Genomic DNA, 19,610 nt, shown 5'->3' with positions numbered 1-19,610 from the left:
TGGTGGTCGTGGTGGCTGCCAGGACGGTGCCCCGGGCTGGCGTCCACTTTGCCCTTCACCTGCCTCCCATGGGCAGGTGGGCTGTGTCAGGCACTTGGGGCCACGGGGGCTGCACCCTGGCCTCTGTGAGCGGCGCTTCTCCCCCTCTGTCCGTGGACCCCTGGCCTCCATCCCTCGGGCAGGAGACACAGCCAGCTGGTAGAGGACTGGGCAGCCTGTTGGCAGGAGCGGGTGCATGTGGCGGGTGGCCTCACACACAATGGCTTCCTTGAGTTCGTCTCTTTTCCTAAGGAACCTGCTACATCACAGAGTTTTGAGTTATTTGCTTCTAAATTAAGGTATAACTCTCTTTTAGAGATGTCCCCGGAGAATCCATCAGAAAGTGCTAAGGAGTGAGGCTGTTAAAATCCGCGGTGCCGTGCTGGGGGTGGGGTAGGGGAAGTGGTTGCAGACTCTCGAGACCAGCGCACCCTCCAGCAGCTACTGACCAGCACGCACCCTCCCCAGGCTCCCCCCGCCCCCCGCCTCTACTGGCCATGCGGCAGCAGTCAGAGCCCAGCTGCAGAAGGAGCCCCTGCCTCGCCGAGCCCCCTGCCCTGGGAGTGGTGGCAGTCAGGTCGTGGCGTTGGGTGGAGGGGAGCGGCCGCATGTGTCGTGTCCCCCAGAGCCCCCGGGCAGGCGCTTGGGGAGGGCAGCGACGCTCACTTTCTCCTCTCACAGCCAGTTCCGCCAAGAAGGGGCCTATTTTTACTTCGGTTTTCTCCTCTCGGTGGAGGAGGCTCGGACCCGGGGAGGTGGGGTGGCTCCTGCGTGGGCACCGGCCGCCCGGGCCCCGGGTGGGTGTCCAGGGACCCTGAGGGCTTCTCAGCAGCCCGAGCGGCCCCCACTTCCTGCAGGCAGCCTGCCTCCGTCCACCCCGGGGTCCCCAGGGGTCCAGGAGGGCTGACTGGTGGGGCTGCTGTGCTGGAGGCCGGTGTGGCGCTGGGGCCAGTGCTAAGGTTCTGGCCGTGGCCTGGTCCTTTCCACTGGGAGGACTGGATCATCACAGCTGCTCTTTCTTCTCACCAGCGGCTCTCAGGCAGGGTCCACACACAACTTGGGGTGTCCAGGAGGAGGCTCTCAGGCCTCCTAATTCTGTTTTCCCGTTGGGGGCCTCTGTCCAGAACAGCACCTGTGTCCACACCCGCACAGATCCTGTGCCCCTTCCTACACGTACCCCAGTGTAACCGCTGCCTGTTTTCTTTGTCTGTGCTTATTCTCCGTCTCTCTCCTGGACCTGAACATAAGCTCTGCGAGGTCAAGACCTTCGTCTGCTGTTCATCACTGAGAATCTGGCCCCCAGAGCCCGGCCTAGCACTCAGCAGGGAGCCAGGAAACGGCTGTCAAAGGGGGCCACGAACGTGGCAGGTGAGCAGGCCTTCTGGTGGCTGCAGCCTTCACGTTGGAGAACTGTGGCTCCAGCCCAGTCCTCTGCCCCCGCGAGGTGTGCCTGCCGGTGGACAAACACAAACCACGCGCAGGTGGACAACCACTGGCCGGGTGCCCATCGGGCCCGACCGGTTCACTCACGAGCCAGAGGCAGGCAGGCTGCCCAGCTTCTCACGCTGCCCGGGTCCCCCACCGGGGGTCAGATGCCTCCGGCTGACAGTGGTCCCTCAGTGACGCCGTGTGACTCGGTGAGGCCTAGTCAGTCTGGGAGATTTGCGGTCATGACATTTAGAGTCGCGTCCATGGGAAAGTGTCCTCGGAAGGCGAGGGGAGATCCTGGTGGTGGGAAAGGACCATGGCGCCCACAGTGACCACATGATGACCAAGTGGGCTTTCCAGACAGCCCTTGTGCTCCAGGATGAGCTCAGCAGGGAGCTTGGTGAAGGGCAAAGAACACTGAATGGGAAGCTGGGAGACCTGGGCCTAGTCCCAGCTCCGCCTACAGTGTAGACACGGTGAATCCTCTTCACTCTGGGCCTGTGTATCCTCACCTTCAGATTAGGCTGGGTCGAGGGTGCAGGTAGTCTTCATTTCTTACTCCAGCCCTGAGGGGCTGCCCAAAGCAGTGTTGAGAAGGATTCTGAGGCTGTGTGGTGGCTCAGAGGAAAGTGGTCGTGGTTGATCAGTGGTGTCTGCGGTGGTACAGGACGCGGGATTTAGCCGTTCTTGCCAGGGGCTGCTCGAGCCCACCCGCCGCGCCCTCCCTCCTGCCCAGCAGCTGCAACTCATCCTCCTGCCTGTGGCAGCCTCTCCGTACCCTGTCGAGTGAATGAGCAGGTGACTGAGCCTCGTGCTCAGCTCTGCTTGGCGTAGAGCCCCAAGAAGCCTGCCTGGAGCCGGGAGACCAGGTAACCCCTGGTCGTGCTGACCGGTGTGGTTCCAGATCCAGGTGTTGTAGGAGTGGGGACAGTGCAGGAGGAGGGGGTGGGTGACGGGCAGGGCCGTGGTGTGAGTCCCAGGCTCCCAAGGATGGGTCATCAGGCTTCACCAGGGATGAAGATGAGAAAAGGCTCCAGGCTGCCAGGAGGGGCCCCTGAAGACCCTGTCAAGGATTTGCCACCTGCAGCTCTCACCCTGGCTCCAGCAGGCCCCCGTGACCCCAGCTAGTGTTGCGCACGCCCCCCACCCCGGCCCCGCCCCATCCCTGCCCCGCCACTGTGCCAGCGAGGCTGTGGGCGGGGCAGGGCAGGGTGGTGTGGAAGGGGCCAGACCAGGGAAGGAGCAGGCCCCACCTGAGGACCTTTCTCAGGTCGTCTACCTCTGTGCTGACCGAGGGCCTGGCCCTCGCGCCTCCTCCCTGCCCCTGCATGGTACATCCTCTGTTACCCCAGCTGTCCCACTGTGTGTGGCCTCTGGCCTGCCCACCTGTCCCCTCTTGCTTCCTGTGGCCCCACAGAGAGACCACCACCGCCAGCCAGCCTACTATCTGGCCCTCTTCAGTGCTTCTGGGTGCAGTGGCTCTGTCCCTGAGTTGGGCTTTCCTCCAGCGTGGTCGCCCCCCTCACCCGCTCTGTTACCTCTGTTATGCTGTGCAAACATATTTCTCGATAAAATGCTGGGAAGAAAAATAATTAGAGTGTTGCCTCCATTATCCAATTTCTGATTAATCAAACTCTCTTTGTCCTCGGCCAAAATCTGTTCATTTCCCTTAAACAGTGGGCCAGTGCCAGGCATCGATTTCCTGTGTGTTAACACCACGCACGCATGCACATCCCTGGCCCTGCCCCTGCCCCTACCCTGCGGCGGGGAAGAGGGAGGCACAGACGGGGCCGCCCTGAACCCCCAGCACCACCCTCTGCCTCCAGGAAGCTCCACGACCTCGATGCACCCACTATCCCAGCTCCAGCTCCCTGGCTGGGCTCAGCCCCACGCGACCTCGGTCTCCAGGTGCATTAGTCTTGTTGCTGGTGGTTCTGGGCTCTCCTGGAGCAGGAGATGGAGGGATGGAGGGCCGGTGCCGAGTGGTGGAGGGTGTGGCTGCTGGGGACCGGGCAGAAGGGTGAGCTGCATCCCCAGCTCTGGAGGGACCAGGACTTTGGGACGCGTACCCCTCACTGGCTCAGGACGGCTGGGGCTGGGCCAGGAGGCCAGGGATGGGGGGCAGGGCCTGTGACGGGGCCTCAGGGTACGGATGGGGGCGTGGTTTCAGTGGCAGCCGCAGAAACGCAGCGCTCATAGGCTCACCAGATGGGGGGACACCCTGGGTGGGGGGCTCAGAAGCAGGGCAGAGTCAGGGTCGGTCCGGGCCACGCACCACCGTGTCCGTGTCTATCGGGGGAAGGCCAAAAGGCCTTGCTAGAAGACTTCCCAGAAGTCCCCGCGGGCCCCTCCTTGCCCTGAGTTGGCCCCTCCCTCACTCAGTACAAAGGGCTGGGGTGGATTTATCAGCACCTGCTTCCTGCCGGTTACTTCTGGGCCGTGGGACGCATTAGTGACAAACAGACCAGAGCCCCTGCCCCGTAAAGCCCCTGCCCCATGGAGCCAGCGTCTGTAAGCATGATGGGGTGGGAAACGTGATAAACGAGTCACACAGCAGGTTAGAAAGCAACAATGCTGTGTGTGTTTGGGGCGTCATAAATAGGATGGGCGGGAGGGTCTCTGAGGAGGGGACCCTCGAGCCGCTGGAGTGGATGCAGTGGCTCTCTGGACAGAGGATGTTCCCAGTGGAGGGAAGAGCCAGTGCAGAGGCCCTGAGCTGTCGGGACAGCACAGCAGGAAGACTGGGGGTCAGGAGTGGGGAGTGGAGGGAGCATGAGGGCAGGTCACGGGGTCAGGGCTGGTCGCAGAGCCTCGGGGCCACAGAAGGACTTGGACTCCAGCTCCGAACTGAGATAGATGTCTGGCCTGCTGCAGGAAGGTTTTGAGCATAGGAGAGACTGCCTTGTGTTTTTACAGGGATCCCCCGTCCGCCCCGTCGGGAGGAGCAGAGTGGGGGGTGGGATGGGTCGCTGGGGCAGTCCAGAGGAGGGGCTGAGGGTCGGGCTCCGGGCAGAGGCCCCCTGAGGTCAGGCCCAGCCCTGAGCTGAGGCCTTGGCCCTGTTAGGAAGGGGTGGGGGAACAGAGGGAGGTGTGCTGGGCACACGCTGGCCAGTGCCCCCAGCTCCCCTTCCCACTGCCTGCTTACAAGAACTGCCCTTCCCTCCGAGTGGGGCAGCACTGATTTCCTTCACGCTCCAGAACTCCCTGTCAGTCAGGCCGAGGCGAGGCGAAGCAGTGGCAGAATCCACACCTTTGCCCGGTTCCCGACGGGGCCCGTCCTGCGACCCGACCCCCTCAGCTCTCGTCCTCGACCAGTCACGTGCCTGAGAATCCCTGTCTCAGCCTCTGCTTCTCGAGAACCGCATCCAGACAGGGTCAAGGCCACTGTGGGCTTGGACACTCCCGGGGGTGGCCTATCTCAGAGGGGAGGACCGGGGCCAGCCGCCGGCCTCGAGAGGACCCATGGGGCTGGACGGTGTGCATGCTCTGGGCCCTTCCTCGGACCTGGGACTGGGCTAGGCATCTGACTTTTTTGAGCCACGCTGGCCTGGAGACTGAGATCCCGCAGCCTGCAGGTCTGCGTGTGATTAGGAGGCTGGGGTAGGAGGCGGTGAGAAGGGCTTGGAAGGAAAAGGGGCTGGACGGAGGCAGTGCTCACCTTCCAGGTGAGAAAAAACAGGAAAGGAGCTGTGAGGGAAGGAGGTCTATAGAGCCCTCGCCAGAGAGGGTCCCACCTGGGGGTGACCAGGGCGGGGGCTGGGATCATGGGGGGCCACGCACAGAGGCAGGGCACAGGAAAATCAGTCCCCACCCAGCCCAGGGGCCTGAGTGACGGTCAGCAGTTCCCTTGCTGCGGAAACCTAGAGCCAGGCTCTTGGTGAGTGCACCTCCTTCCCCTTGAGTGTGGAACCTTCCGGTGTTGTTTATTTATTTACCCCCGGCCTGGAGAAATCTCTGGCCTGGTTTCCTCCTGAGTCAGTGTTCCTCAGGCGATGCTATCACAGCTCGTCTGGTCGGCCATGGCGGCTGTGGGCCGGAAGGCTGCACACATGGCTGGGGTGTCCAGAGCCACGGGCCAGTGCGGGGCCAAGGGAAGGGCCTCTCCCGTCCCCTGTAGTGGTCCTGAGGCCAAGGGGCTGCCTGGCCAGGGCAGAGCCAGTTGTTGGAGCCTGTCTGCTGCTGGCGGCGCTGCCCGCCAGCCCCTGTCCTCCTCCCATCTGCTCAGACTCTGGCTCCAAAATAAGCAGGGAGCAAGGAGGAGGCGAAGGAAGGGGGCTGCTTTCAAGGGGAGACCCGCTGTGGGCCTGGCAGGCAGGCTGGGGTGTGTGCATAAGCTCACCCGGGGCCTGGTCCAGTGGGCTGGGGGGTGGCTGTCAGGGGTCCCCAAGTCAGCAGTGTCTGTTTTGTGTATCTTCCCCGAGCACCTGCTCAGAGGGAGGTGGAGCTGGGGCCCTGGGGAGGGGGCACGGGGGTCGGGTGTGGCCGGGCAGGAGGAGCCAGCGCCTGAGGAAGGGCCGTCCTGGGTGAGGTCCGGTTCCACTGCCCAGCAGGGGCGCCAGACACTGGGCTCAAGGTCACTCTGGGCGGGTGATAAGTCCAGCCGGTGCTGCAGTGGCCGGGGTCGCTCAGGAGGGAGGCTCTCGCTGGCCTCCGGGGGGACGTTCTCAGCTGGGTGGCGGGGTGGGCAGGGCGCTGTGGGTGTGGGGGTAGGAGACGCAACCAGGGAGGCCGGCTTTGCCCAGAGGGCAGCATCCGGGAGGGCGGCCTGTCCCTGTCCCCTTCCAATGTTACTGGCATCAAGGTAAGCAGGGGTCATCTCCTCGGAGGGAAAGGTGTGGCTTTTTAGTCCAAAAGTACCTGTTGTTGTATCAGAAACCATCAGAGCGTTTGGATTCTGCCGTGTGTGATGTCTGCCAGGCCCACGAGCTATAGGGTATGAGGGAGGCGTGGCCTGCGCTTGCTTTGCAGACCTTTCCAGGGAAGCCTCTTGCCAGTATCCTCCCTGATGCCTGGATCCAGGCTGGTGATGCAACCCGTGCCTGCCTCCTGCCACCAGTGGCAGCTCCCTGGGAGAACAGGGGTCTCCGGGGGGACAGTTTCTGCCCTCTGGCCCCTGGGGGGGTGGGGGGTCCCTGCCAGGGCAGCCATCTCTGAGCCGCTCCCTAGGGAACTGTGAGAGGGACGCTCCTGGGATGGACCTGCCCTGAGCTGGGCCCAGGCCAGGCAGGCTCCCCCACTGCCCAGCCGAGCCCTTGGTCAGTGTCACCCCAGCTGTCCCCACCCTAGCCCCCTCCCCTCCCCTGCATGACTGGTGGCTTCTTGTTGTCTGTCTCCTCCAGCGTCACCTCCTCGGACCTACCCCAATCCCGCTAGTTGGCCGCCCGCCACACACACCTTCTCCCCTTCTCCACGGCGCTGCTCTTCACCAGTCCCCCCACCAGAACACAAGCCCCTCGGTGCCCAGACTCACCCCATGTCCCCGAGCGCAGAGCAGAGCCTGACACACAGGCTCGGTCCCCCGAGGGTACCGTGATGATCAGACAGGGCCCAGGGTCGACTGATGGCCTACTGGGAGGGCCGGGGGGGCCCTGATGGGATGGAACTAGCGGATCAGGGGTGGAGCACTTTTCTGAGACGAGAGACAGTGTCTGTCCTGAGTGAGGCCGTGGGGTGCAGCGCTGATGCCACCGCCCAGGGGTCCCAGTGGGGAGGGGGTCAGGCCCGGGTATACTTTTCTGCATCCCAGGGGCCGGGTGGCCACCAAAACCATGGAGGTGGCCTGAGGCCACAGCTGTGAGCAGCAGCCCCACCACCCTCCCCCAGAAGGCAGCCTTTATTCTTTCTGTCCTTTTCCTTCAAGGGGAAAATACCAGTTTGGACCCTCCCCCCACCCACCTTGATCCCGTGTTCAGGAGGAGCGGGGCCACAGCCTCCCTGGCAACACCCTGGCTGGCAGCTGCGACCCCACTTCTGTTCTGGGTTCCTACTGTCTGAGCTATGACTTGGGCTTTCCGTTCAAAGCAGGAACACGAGGCCAGTTTTAAAGCACAGATGCCTAAGCGAAAATGCAAGTCAGTTTAAAGAAAACCACGGGGTAAATAACAGAACAGGTGACCAGTGGTGCTGTGGGTGCCGGCGGGTCCTGGGTGTTGGAGGACCCACGGGCCCGAGCCCTGCAGGCCCCCAAAGGCAGCCCTGAGGAAGTTGCCCCCCTCCCCAAACCTCAGTTTCCACAACTGGGGTGCCGTGCCCAGCTCTGGACACCCCGCAAAGCTGAGGCAGGGAGCTGTACTCTCGGGACAGAGGTCGGGGCCCCAGTGGCCAAGGGTGCAGCCAAGCCCTCTCCCTGGCCCCCTGGTGCCCAGCTCTCCCGAGGAGGCCCCTCCCTGAGGCCCAGCCCTCAGCTGCCCTGAGTCCGAGGGCACATGCAAACTGCCCCATGGGGTCTGCGGGCCCGGGCTGGCCGGGCAGGGGCTGTTGCGCCTAGAGGTAAAAGGCCTGTCGTGGGGCCGCAGCTTGAGTTCAGGCTGGTGGGGGCGGGGAGCAGAGGGGCGGGGAGTGGTCAGAAGCACGCAAGCAAAGGACACGGGCCTGTTGGGCGCCACGGGCGGGTCTAGGCCAGGCTCGAGAAGACCCAACGAGAGGCGCACAGGGACCCGTCACTCGGACTCAAATGTCCACCCAAAGCGGAACTCTGGGCTCCAGCTCACCGGCTGCGCACCGGCAGTGGGAAACGGGTCCTTCTTAAGCGGGGAGCACATGGGTCAGCGGTAACGGCCACAGGGAGGGAGCTGACGCGGGGATGGCAGTTCTGGAGGGCGGGGAGAGGGACCCACTCTTCCAGAAGATGGAAACGACTTGGGTGGTTCAGGCCCAGGAGGCCAGTGACAGAGGCGTGTGGACAGGACATGGGCGTTGGGACTCAGGCAGGCCCCCCCCAGGCCTCGACAGAAGGCTGCAGGGGCCCAGGAGCAGCTGCAGGTGGAGGGGGACAGCGGTGCTGAGTCACAGCCCCACCTAGCTCCGCGGGGGCAAGGGGCAGGCTCTGGGGGTGAAAAGGCCCAGGACCTCAGACAGCCCTGGTCCCCGCTCTGGCGCTGGGGACTCGCTGGCCGGGGTGTCAGGTGGGTGGTCTCACTCGGCCTTGCTGGCCCTGTGACCTGGACTGCCCTCTGCCCTGGGATCCTCCCCCCGTGCCCCGCACGGCTGGCCCACCTGAGTGACCTCTGCTTGGGCCTCAAACGCCCCCTCTCAAGCACACCCTGATCTAGTGGCCCAGGGCTCAGCGTGGAGCAGGCTTTCCTTGGGGCGGATAGGGGGTCTGGAGAGGGAGGGGCTGGGCCCGTCTCTCTCAGAGGGAGCGAGGACCTGTGAGGAGGGTGCCCCACCCGCCGGGTCCAGGCCTTCTCAGGCCAGTAAGCCGATAAGCAATCTGTCCTTGGAGACCCTCTGGCTTAGCCTGGCTTGGGTGCAACACCTTAGGTGACCTTGACCCTGGGCTCCCTTCCTGCGTCGGGGGTGGGGGCAGGAGGAGCTGCTGGGAGCCAGGTCAGGGGCTGGCGTTCCACAGCCTTGCTCCGCCCCAGCTCCTGACACAGCTGCGAAGAGGGTGACAGCGGACCCGGGTGTCACGTGGTTGGAGCTCTGGGACAGGCCATGGGGGAGCGTCCAGGGTACAGGGCGCCAGATACGCAAAGGCCCCAGAGAGGTGGCAGCAGCGTGTCCCCACCCATGGCTCCAGGCCGTCACCAGATTCCGTGACATGAGACTTGAGAGGGCTGTGTCTGGGGAAGGGCAGTGTGACAGGAGGGCAAGTGGGCCTGCCAGGCGGTGAGCCGGGGTCCGGGGTTGGGGGTCGGGGGCAGGGCAGGGAGGTTTTGAAGGGAAGTATGTGCCTGAGACCACAGGAAGGAGAGCAGGTTTCAGCCACAGGGCTGCTGAGTGGGCTCTGGGTTTGGGGTCCTGCCCTTGCAGCCTTGGGGTCCACAGGTAGGCAGGTCAGTGAGTCCGGGAAGCCTATGAGGGGCTGTGATGGAGCTTGTCAAGACCCTCGAAGGACCCAGTTTCTCCCCACAGCTGCTGGGGGGCCCCCGTGGGTCCACATGTGTAGACCGAGCCTGCCAGGGGTGCACCTGCCGCTTCTCCCCAGCGTCCCCTCTCGAAGAACAGCCCCCCTCCCGCCCTGGGGCCAGACCCTGGGGCGCCCTGAACCCAACCACAGCCCCGTCCCCTGGACTGCTGCGTGCAGAGCCTTCCCGGTCCAGGGTTGCTGTTCACGCCTGACTCAGGGAAGAGGCCGGCCCCTCACTCTCGGCGCCAGCCTCCAGCATCCCTGCTGTCCCTCTGATGCCAGGCACGTCCCCATCTCAGGGCCTTTGCACCCGCAGTCCCATTTTCCTCACCACCTCCTTCCCAGACGCCGGCCCCACAACCTGTGCAGCCTGCATCGCCCCCTCCCCCACCCCACCCCACTCTCTGGAACTGGGCCCCTCCCTCACCACTGCTCACTTGCTACATTTGGTCTGATGCCCACCCTTCTCCGTCAAGGGTCTTCAGCAGTGGCCCCCCTCCATCACCGCCGGCTGGCCCAGTAAGTAACTGAGTGACAGAGCCCTGACTCCTCCACGTGCATGCCTGTTCCCCACATGCCATGTGCAGCGGCACAGATGTGCATGTGCACCTCCCTACACACACGTACATGGACCTGCACGCAGGCACTACGTACACCAGTGTGTGCACACGTGTGCCGTCCTGCACACGGACACAGGCACGGATCTACAGGCATGCGACCACAACACGGATGTGCACCCGCGCTGGGGGCTCCTCTGGCCGGCCCGCCCCCTCCTCCCTCCCTGTGCCTCTCTCGTCTGTCTCGGTCCAGCCACCCTGCCTTCCTTCGGTTCCCCGGTCACGCCATGGCACCCCTGCCCCCCCACCACGAGTTCCCCTCCCTCCCCCACTCCTCAGTGATTTCCAGCCAGACCCAACAGCACTGTGGTGGGGCATCCTGGGTGTCGGGACCTGGGGACTCATGAACAGTTACTGGCCAGGGAATGATGTGGTTGTCCTGCCCTTGGCCCTGTGCCTCAGGGCTGACTGGGGACGTCCTCAGGGGTCCAGGAAAGCCCAGTCAGACCCAAAGAGATCGAACTGGCAGGAGCCTCCGAGGGGGTGGGGCTGTCCCAAGGTCCCCCTGCTCACAGACCCCCCTCCCTGTGTCCGCGCACAGCCCCAGGCTCCACCACCCCATAGGTGGCAGTTGGCTCCCAGACTTGGCCCGACACGCACAGTTGCCCCCAGCCACGATTCCCATATACTCCTCCGTTGCCCTGTGGCTGCACTGGTCAAGGACCACATGGCCAGCCCCACTTTTCTCATGGGTGTGTTAAAATACAAATAACAAAATTTACCATTTTAACCATTTTTAAATGGTACAGTTTAGTGGCGTTAAGTACATTCACGTCGTTGTGCAACCGTGACCACCATCATCTCCAGAACCTTTTCATCTTCCCAAACTGAGACTCTGACCCTATTAAGCAACAGCTCCCCAGCCCCTGGCACCATCTACTTTCTGTCCCTACGAACCTGACTGCTCTAAGGACCTTACGTAATTAGAATCCTGCGGTATTTGTCCTTTTGTGCCGGGCCTGTTTCACTGAGCATAATGTCCCCAAGGCTCATCCATGTTGTGGCAGGTGTCAGAATTTCCTTCCTTTTTAAGGCTGAATAACATTCCCGTATATATTTTTATCACATTTTGTTTGTCCATTTGTCTGTCAGTGGACACGAGTTGCTTCTGCTTCTTAGCTGTTGTGGATAATACTGTTATGAACATGGGTGTACAAAAATTTCTTTGAGACCCTGCTTTCAATTCTTTTGGGTAGGTACCCAGAGGTGGAATTACTGGATCATGTGGTTCTGTTTTTATTTTTGTGAGAAACCTCCATACTGTTTTCCATAGTAGCTGCAGCATTTTACCTTCCCACCAACAGTGCGCAAGGGTTCCAATTTCTTCATGTCTCGTCAGTATTCACTGTTTTCTGGGATTTTTTCAATAGTAGCCATCCTTATAGGTGTGAGGTGGTATCTTAGTGTGGTTTTGGTTTGCATTTCTCTAGTAATTAGTGATGAACATCTTTTCATGTTCTTATTGGCCATTCATGTATCTTCATTGTGCATGTCCATTCAAGTCCTTCGCCCAGTTTTGAATCATGTTGGGTTTTTTGTTGAATTTTAGGAGTTGTCTCTATATTCTAGATATTAATCCCTTATCAGGTATACAATTTGCAGATGTCTTCTTCCATTCCATGGATTGCCTCTTTACCTGCTGATACTGTCTTTTGGTGCACAAAAGTTTAAAATTTTCATGAAATCCAGTTTGTTTTTTCTTTTGTTGCCTGTACCTTTGGTGTCTTATCCGAGAAATCAGTGCCAAGCCCAGTGTCAGGCAGCTTTTGCCCTACGCTTTTTCCTAAGAGTCTTACAGTATTAGGTCTTTGATCCATGTTAAGTTAATTTTTGTATGTGGTGTTTGGTAAGGGCCTCAGTCTGGTGGGAGAGACCAGAGAAGGGACGGGCGTGGTAGGGAGAGGTGGGGTGCCCGCTGGTGGCCACGAGGGCCTGAGCTGGCCCGTGAGGAGCAGGCAGGGGTCCCATGCCAGAGCCAGGTGGAGGGTGGGCTCCCCAGGCTGCATGGGGTTGGGTGCGGGGGGTCGTGTGCGGCGCTTGCGAGGACGCGGCCGACGGTTCAGTCTGTTCAGGTGCAGCCCTGCACGGAGGCAGGGGACAGGCCCGCTGGACCCCATGCCGTGTCACCTGCCCGGGTTAAACTATGTTCCGAGAGACGGGTCACCACAGGGAGACCCAGCGCCTGGGGGCCTGCTTGTCTCTGGGGGCCCCAGACAACGGGAGGGACCTGCTCTCCTGGGTGACCTTTGTCCCTGTCGCTGATCAGCTGAGGGAGAATTGGCCACTTGGGGCCTGCCTGTACCTGAGACTTTAAGACACAAAACTGAGAAAAACGGAAATGTCAACATGCGTTTCCCCCAGTGTAGCCAGCATCGCCTTCAGGAGGCTGGGCACTGGGGGCCCTGGGCAGACGCTGGGCTGGAGCCAGATGTCCGGGGCTGCCGGCCGAGGGCAGGGCCGGGTCATCAGCAGGGACCAGGGAGCAACCACTGGGTCCCTGTCGCACATACTTATGGTCCAGGGCAAGTCCCTGGCGGGACTCTTGTCTGTAAACCTTTCTTATGACACAGTTCATGAGGGAAGTATAGGAAACATGGTAAAATGCACAAATCCCTTGTAATTTCACAACATAGAGCTCATGGCTGCTTGGAAAATAACTTCGCAGACCTCTGCTCACACAGTACGTGCACGCATGTGTGTGTTGGGGGGCACGTGCCTGTGGGTGTGTGTGCTGCCTGTGTCCTATATGCATCGTCCTACGACACTCGCTCGAGAGCACCCACCCCGTTCCCGGAGGGGGGTCATCTCGGGGCTTCTGTTCTAAGCGTGATCGCCATCCTTGCTGGGGCTGTGCTGAATGACCAGCCGTTTAGTCGCTGCTCTCAGCAGAGACGTCTCCTGGTACACATCCCCCACCGTGGGCTGTGGGGCTGCGGCGAAGCAGGAGACACTCAGCGCCCCAAGGCTGAACCCCTCCCCCCTTGCCGACCGGGCACCTGCTGTGTGCCGGGCCCAAGTGCTGCCGCGGAGGGCGGGGCAGGACAGGGTGGAGGCCCAGGTGGCAGAATGGGGGGCGCTCACAGGTGATGGGGGTGGGGGGAGCACTGGCTGGGTACCAGGCTCTGTGCCGGCCACTTTACCTCTTGGGGACCAGCTCTGGGTGTGCTGTGATCAGTGAGGGACAGGCTCTGAGACGGGGGTCATGGGCCCGGCCACACAGCTGGGCTGACACTCGCCACCCTGAGAGCAGTGGGGTGCATCAGGGTCCCCCCGAGCGGCAGGGGGAGCCCAGGGAGAGAACGGGCTCGGGGTCAGCTCCAGGGCAGGATGGCGGGGACTGGCAGGCATGGAGGCGGCTGGGAGAGTGACGGGCAGGTAGGGGGACATGGACAAGACTCGGGGTCCTTCCCACCCAGGGCCTGCTGTGGGGAGAACGGGGGCATTAGAGGGTGGATGCTGACCATGGCAAGATGGGGGTGCTGCAGGGGGCAGGCAGCCAGGCAGGGACAGAGGCTGTGTGGATGGGGTGAGAGGGGTGCCGTCCTGGGCTCCCAGGAAGGGGCAGAGGCTGAGCTCTGGGGATGCCCTGGTGGGAAGGACCCAGCCCAGCTGCTGCAGGTGGTCGGGGGAGCCCTGGGAGGAGCATGCAGACCAGACTTCCGGGTCAACAGGGGGCTGGCAGAGAGCTGGTGCTGAGGCCCTGCACCAGGTGTGAGCACAGCTGCTCCTTATTGACCAGCGGGGGCAGGGGACCTGAAAGGCTTGGCCTGGGACCAGGTAGCCTCTGGGCCGCCCCTGCCTTGCCCTGGACTTGCTGTTTCCCGATGGCCTTGCATTACTCTCTGGCCTGTCCTGCCGCCCACACCTGGCCACCGCCCTGCCCATTTGAGAGCCCCTGCCCTGGAGAGAGCAGGAGTGGCCCCACTCCCGGGAGGTGGTAAGAGTCGGTAGCACCCAGTTACCCTGGTCTGGGACCCCATGGTAAACATGTGGGTGCAGCGCCAGCAGCTGCAGGAGAGGGTCCGGAACCACCACATGGAGTCCTAACCACCACCAGACGGAGGTCTGAGGCTCGGCGAGGGTGAGGTCGCCGGGTCCGGGTGGGCAGGGCAGAGTGGCGGGTCGCTGTGCTCTCTCCCCTCTGAAGACCCTCAGGCCTGGTCCTGGCCTAGCTGTGGGCACTCTTTCCTTGAGCGCCAGCTTCAGGCCAGCTGGCCGGCGGGAGGGGTGCAGGGTGGCGGTCAGGCATGTTTTGCTGGGGTTTGAGCTCCACTGGGGGGGGGGGGCTCTGATTCATCATTCCCCAGGCCGCTTCCCGCCATCCAGGGCTTCCCTGCCCACCCAGCCTGCGGTGGGAGGAGGCTCATGCTGTTCCCTTGTTGGCAGGTGAAGGCGGATGCCCAAGGCAGGGGGACCACAGGGAGAGCCCGTGACATCCTTACTGGCAGCCAGCCCTCCAGCCACACTCGGCAGCATCACCCCAGCAACCAGCGACCAGACGGCTTCCCACCGTCAGGAGGACAGGGAATGACTGCGGTGCATCTGGCCCCGCGGTGGCCCTGGGAGGTGGAGTGTCCCTGAGGGAGGGCTCAGCCGCCTCCCACAGCGCAAGAGCCATGCCAGCTAGAGAGGAGGCGCCAGGGCAAGGGCTGCAGTGGGGCATGGCCTCGCCCCCCCACCCACACTGAGCGCTCCAGGGCACCGGCTCCCATCCACTGGGCGCACCTGCCTCGAGTCTCAGCTCCCCCGCTCGGTGGCCACCGGGAGAGGCGCCCCATCCCGTGCTCCACGTCTGGGCCCGCCGCTGCCGGACCATGGGATGTCGGCAAAGCTCAGAGGAGAAAGAGGCAGCACGGCGGTCCCGGCGAATTGACCGCCACCTGCGTTCGGAGAGCCAGCGGCAGCGCCGCGAGATCAAGCTGCTCCTTCTGGGCACCAGCAACTCGGGCAAGAGCACCATCGTGAAGCAGATGAAGATCATCCACAGCGGCGGCTTCAACCTGGAGGCCTGCAAGGAGTACAAGCCGCTCATCATCTACAACGCCATCGACTCGCTGACCCGCATCATCCGTGCCCTGGCCGCGCTCAAGATCGACTTCCACAACCCCGACCGCGCCTACGACGCCGTGCAGCTGTTCGCGCTGACGGGCCCCGCCGAGAGCAAGGGCGAGATCACACCTGAGCTGCTGGGTGTCATGCGGCGGCTGTGGGCCGACCCCGGGGCGCAGGCCTGCTTCGGCCGCTCCAGCGAGTACCACCTGGAGGACAACGCGGCCTACTACCTGAACGACCTGGAGCGCATCGCCGCGCCCGACTACGTGCCCACCGTGGAGGACATCCTGCGCTCCCGGGACATGACCACGGGCATCGTGGAGAACAAGTTCACCTTCAAGGAGCTCACCTTCAAGATGGTGGACGTGGGCGGGCAGAGGTCAGAGCGCAAAAAGTGGATCCACTGCTTTGAGGGCGTCACCGCCATCATCTTCTGCGTGGAGCTTAGTGGCTACGACCTGAAGCTCTACGAGGACAACCAGACGGTGAGTGAGTGACTGGGCTCTTCTTCTGCTCGTTGCTGCCACGTGGGAGCCGGCGGGATCCTGGCTGTGTCCAGGGCGGGAGGGGAGTGGCTGCTGTCCAAGGGGGGCCAGGGCGGCTCCAGCGAGGACCTCAGGGTAGCGCCTGCTGTCAGGACGTCTGCCTGGAGGGCAGCTCTCGGTGGCCGCCCCAGCTGGGGGGTCCCCAGCTCCACTCTAACCCCACCCTGGGTTCCACCGGGCAGGGATACCCTCTGTGCTATGCCACCCTCACTGGCTGCAGACAGCACTGCCCTCGTGGTGCTCACAGGCCCAGGTGGCCTCACCTAGGTGCTGCGAGCAGACCGCACACCCCATGCCTGATGCTCTCGGGGTGCAGAGGGCCAGCTCTCTGCTGAGCAGGGCCTGCTCCTCGGCTCCCAGAGCGTGTTGGCCACCTGGGGGTGGGGGAGGGGAAGCTGGCACCACGAGGGGCTTCGCCGCAGGTGAGGTTGAGTGCGGCCAGGTGCACAGGGAGTGACCCTGGAGGCAAGAGAGAGTCTGGCTGCCCTACAGGACACGGCACAGGCCGGGCATCCGGTTGTTGGTCCCTGTGGCAGTTCAGTAAATGCAGCGGCTCCCACCAGCTGGGCACCGTGCTCCGTCCCAGGAACGTCGGCGCCGCAACCCTGTCTGGGTCCTGAGAGTCCGTCAGCCACAGGGTTAAGAACCTTTTCTGAGGTTTAATCCCCAGGGGTCAGGTAGGGGTGGTAATTCCTTCAGGCCCTCTTCCCAGGCTGAGAACCACCTTGTGGGCTGGGAGCTCAGAGTCACGTGGCAGGGAGACCCCAGAGGTGGGTGCAGTGCAAGAGGTGCTGAGGGACAACCTGGACCCGGTGCTGAGCCAGTGGAGGCTTGCGGGGAGCTGCCGGCAGGTGGGAGCCAGGCCCCTGGCAAGAAGAGGGTGGGCAGTGCACTGCAGGTCCAACCGAGGCAGGAGGCCCAGGCACGGGTGCTGCAGTCTCCCAGGGCACCCAGGAGTGGTGGTGGTGGAGGCCGCTCAGACGGATAGGGGTGGGTGTGGCTGGGGCCGCCCCACAGCAGAGGGTCTGTGCCAGGCAGGCACCGAGCAAAGACCTGGCATCTGCCCTTAAGAGGTCTTTGATCCTGAGGGTGGGGGGGCATGGGGGCAAACAGGGAGCCTGCAAAGGAGCTGTAAGTGTGTTGGGCGGGGTGCCAGGGGCTCGGGGAGGTGGCAAGCTGGCAGGGACCTAGGGGAAGGGGTAATGATGTTCTTGAGGGGGATCCTTCATGCTGGGAAATGAGGGGACCAGGCGACGGGGCGATGCAATGAAGGGACACCCGGTCTTTTTAGGCAGGTGATGGCTTTATTCGTTGGGTTCAGCAGGGAGTCCTAATTTTGGGCTGCAGCCCCAGGAACTCTGCGGGCGGCTGCAGGTGGTGGCCACTGTGCTGGGCACCTGACTGGCTTTCCGAGTAGAGAAGGGTATGCGACACTCTTCAGGTTTGCACGGAGGCCCAGCCTGGTGGAGAAGGGGGAGCAGCTGTAGGAGGCCACGGAGACAGGAGGCAGAGCCGTGTCCCAGTAGCATGGGCCTGGACAGTCTGCAGCTCCCTGTGGGCCAGCCCGTCTTGCTCCCAACACTGTCCCCCAGAGTCTTGTCCCTCTTCCTCCCGCCCCCACTTGAGGGCCACGTGTGGTCTGGGCAGCGGAGGAGCGAGGTCAGGCTGCTCGATGAGGCATCACCGTGGGCAGAGGGCTTGGGGCCGACCAGGCCCTGAGGCGAAGCGGGGTGCCTGGGCAGGTCTGCAGCCACCTGGGCTCCAGCCGTCTCGCTCTCCGGGTGCCTGCCTGTTTTCGGCTGTGTCCTGAGGCTGGTGGTGGCCTGTGCTCGGAGGCCTCTGGGGGCCACATCTGTCATCTCCAGGACGGGCGTGGTGAATTCCCTCGGTGCTGGGTGGGCTCCCAGACTGTCTGCTGGCACATCCTGCCTGCCGTGTCTGCACCCACAGGTGTGCCGGGTCATGGGGGCAAGGAGCCTGGTCCCCGCATGGGTCCCGTGTTTCATGGAGGCATGTGGCTGCCCTTCCTGCTCAGAGCCTGTGACGGGTTGGCGGCCCAAGTGGCCCAAGTGTCCTCAAAGATGGGCCCCAGGCCAGGGCTTCTGCCTGAGGCCCTCCCAGCTCCGCCCACTGTCGCCGCGGCCCACAGCCCTTCTCCTCTCTGCTCTGGCCTCGCAGGCTCGGCTCACTCCCACGTGCTCCGAGCTCTCCAGCCTTTAGCACGTGGCCACCCTGTCCCCTGCCCCTCGTCCCTTGCCCGCTTGCCCTGTCCTCCAGGTCTTATGTCAGGCGTCACCCCCGCCCAGTGCCCGCACACCCCTCCATCACCGTTGCTCATTACAGTGGCCCCGTTGTGTGTGAGCAGGTAGCCGCCTGGCTGGGTCACGTCGATGACTGGGTGGACGGGCGGCCCCTGCGGAGGTTTCTCTGTGAGGCCCGTACGTCCTCCTCCTGAAAGCAGCTAGGCTCTGGGGCCATCACAGTATTTCCTGAGGGGAGAGGCCAGCGGCCAGGCCCGCGCCCCCTGCCTGCCCACCACCTGGACTCGGCAGGCCTGGGGAGGTGGTTGTTCACCAGAAAAGGAGATTCTTGATGAGAAACTCAAGCAAGGCTGGAAATTCACTGGATTCCAAGTGGTTCTGACCTTTCATGCTCTACCAGCAGTGTCTCGATGAAGAACAAACTCTGCTGAGCACAGACAATACCAGCCATGAGTCCTACCGCCGCCGGCGCACGAGGTGGTCTGACTGCCACCTGGGGAAAGCCCAGCCCGCCTCTCCGTGCTTGGGGGAGGCAAGCACTGCAGAGGGGCTGGGACTGGGCTGCCACCCTGTCTTCTCCTTTCCAAGGGCCCTGGCAGAGGCCAGGCGGCCAGGAGAAACCAGAGGCTCCCGGGGCCTGGTGCCAGGCTCCGGACACGGCTCCTCGGAGCTCCTCCCCGCTCAGTGCCTGTGGCTTCCTCCCACCCCACCCCTGCCACTCCCTGCACCTGGTAGAGGAGTCCCTGCCCCACCCCCACTTGCCCGCTGGTCAAGCGTGTTCCCAAGGGTGACGCGTCAGCGCGTTCCCAAGGGTGACGTCAAGGCCCCTGGGCGCAGAGGGCATGGAGGGCTGCGGCACGTGCAGGGCAGCCCCTGGGCAGGGGGCAGATTCCAGGAGTCTGTGGACCATGGCAACCAGCAGATCCCAGGAGCTGTGCTCAGCCTTGGTGACGATTCCGGGCCCTCGTCCCAGGAGGATTTAATGGGTCCTTGGCCTGCCTAGGGCCCATCCCCCCTTGCAGTCCTGCAGACACCAGGGGGCCTTCACTGTCCCCATGCGGGGCTGTCCAGGCAGCACAGGAGGCCAGAGCACAGCCCAGTCACGCGTCACCTGGTGGGTCCTGTGGGGCGGCAGCCATGCCCAGGGTCCCCATCACAGGTGGGAGGACAGGTCACAGTCCGAGCTCACGCAGCCATGGGCCCTCCTCGAGCCACACCTGGTGCCTGGGGCCAAGGCAGGCTGCCCTGCCCCACCCGCCCTTTGGGGAGCCACTTCCTTCTCCGCCTGGCTCGTGGCCTCTTCCCAGGGTAAAGAAAGATGAGGAACTCAGCCATGGCCCGCCTGGGCGCCCACCGCACAAGGCAGCCCCTGAAGCCCCCCCCCTTCAGTACCTGGCAGGTGGGACCCCAGCACCCTGCTGCCACCCAGCCTCAGCCCAGCGCACCTGCTGATGGGCCCATGGCCTCTGCATGGTGGGGGGGTCCTTCAGAAGGGGAGGACGAGGCAGCTGTGAGGTGTCAGTGTTCTCCCGGGAGCACCCTCAGCGGCCCGCTCGCTGCCCTTTCCTGGTGAAGCTGTCAGCAGGCCTGCCGTGCG

At 63.3% G+C, this 19,610-nt stretch overlaps 2 protein-coding genes across 3 annotated transcripts in view; one reads left to right on the top strand and one right to left on the bottom strand.

Moving 5' to 3' along the window:
• RSPH14 (radial spoke head 14 homolog) overlaps positions 1–19,610 on the bottom strand; it is a 62,219-nt gene that overhangs the window by 12,873 nt on the left and 29,736 nt on the right. The gene's annotated exons all lie outside the window — the stretch shown is intronic.
• The window catches only part of GNAZ (G protein subunit alpha z), a 42,331-nt gene that overhangs the window by 4,094 nt on the left and 18,627 nt on the right, over positions 1–19,610 (top strand). The window contains exons 1-2 of one of the 2 annotated variants that reach the window (XM_067700111.1): positions 1,282–1,407; positions 14,542–15,692. In XM_067700111.1, the coding sequence (XP_067556212.1) occupies positions 14,970–15,692 (723 nt within the window). In that variant the 5' untranslated portion in view covers positions 1,282–1,407; positions 14,542–14,969. Of the gene's footprint in view, positions 1–1,281; positions 1,408–14,541; positions 15,693–19,610 lie in introns of those variants that run through there. The other variant, XM_067700110.1, reaches the window with a different exon arrangement.

Source organism: Pseudorca crassidens, chromosome 12, assembly GCF_039906515.1.
Source record: "Pseudorca crassidens isolate mPseCra1 chromosome 12, mPseCra1.hap1, whole genome shotgun sequence".
Taxonomy (NCBI): Eukaryota; Metazoa; Chordata; class Mammalia; order Artiodactyla; family Delphinidae; genus Pseudorca; species Pseudorca crassidens.
Note: the sequence above shows the minus strand (reverse complement) of the source record. Positions and strands in the feature narration are given on the sequence as shown.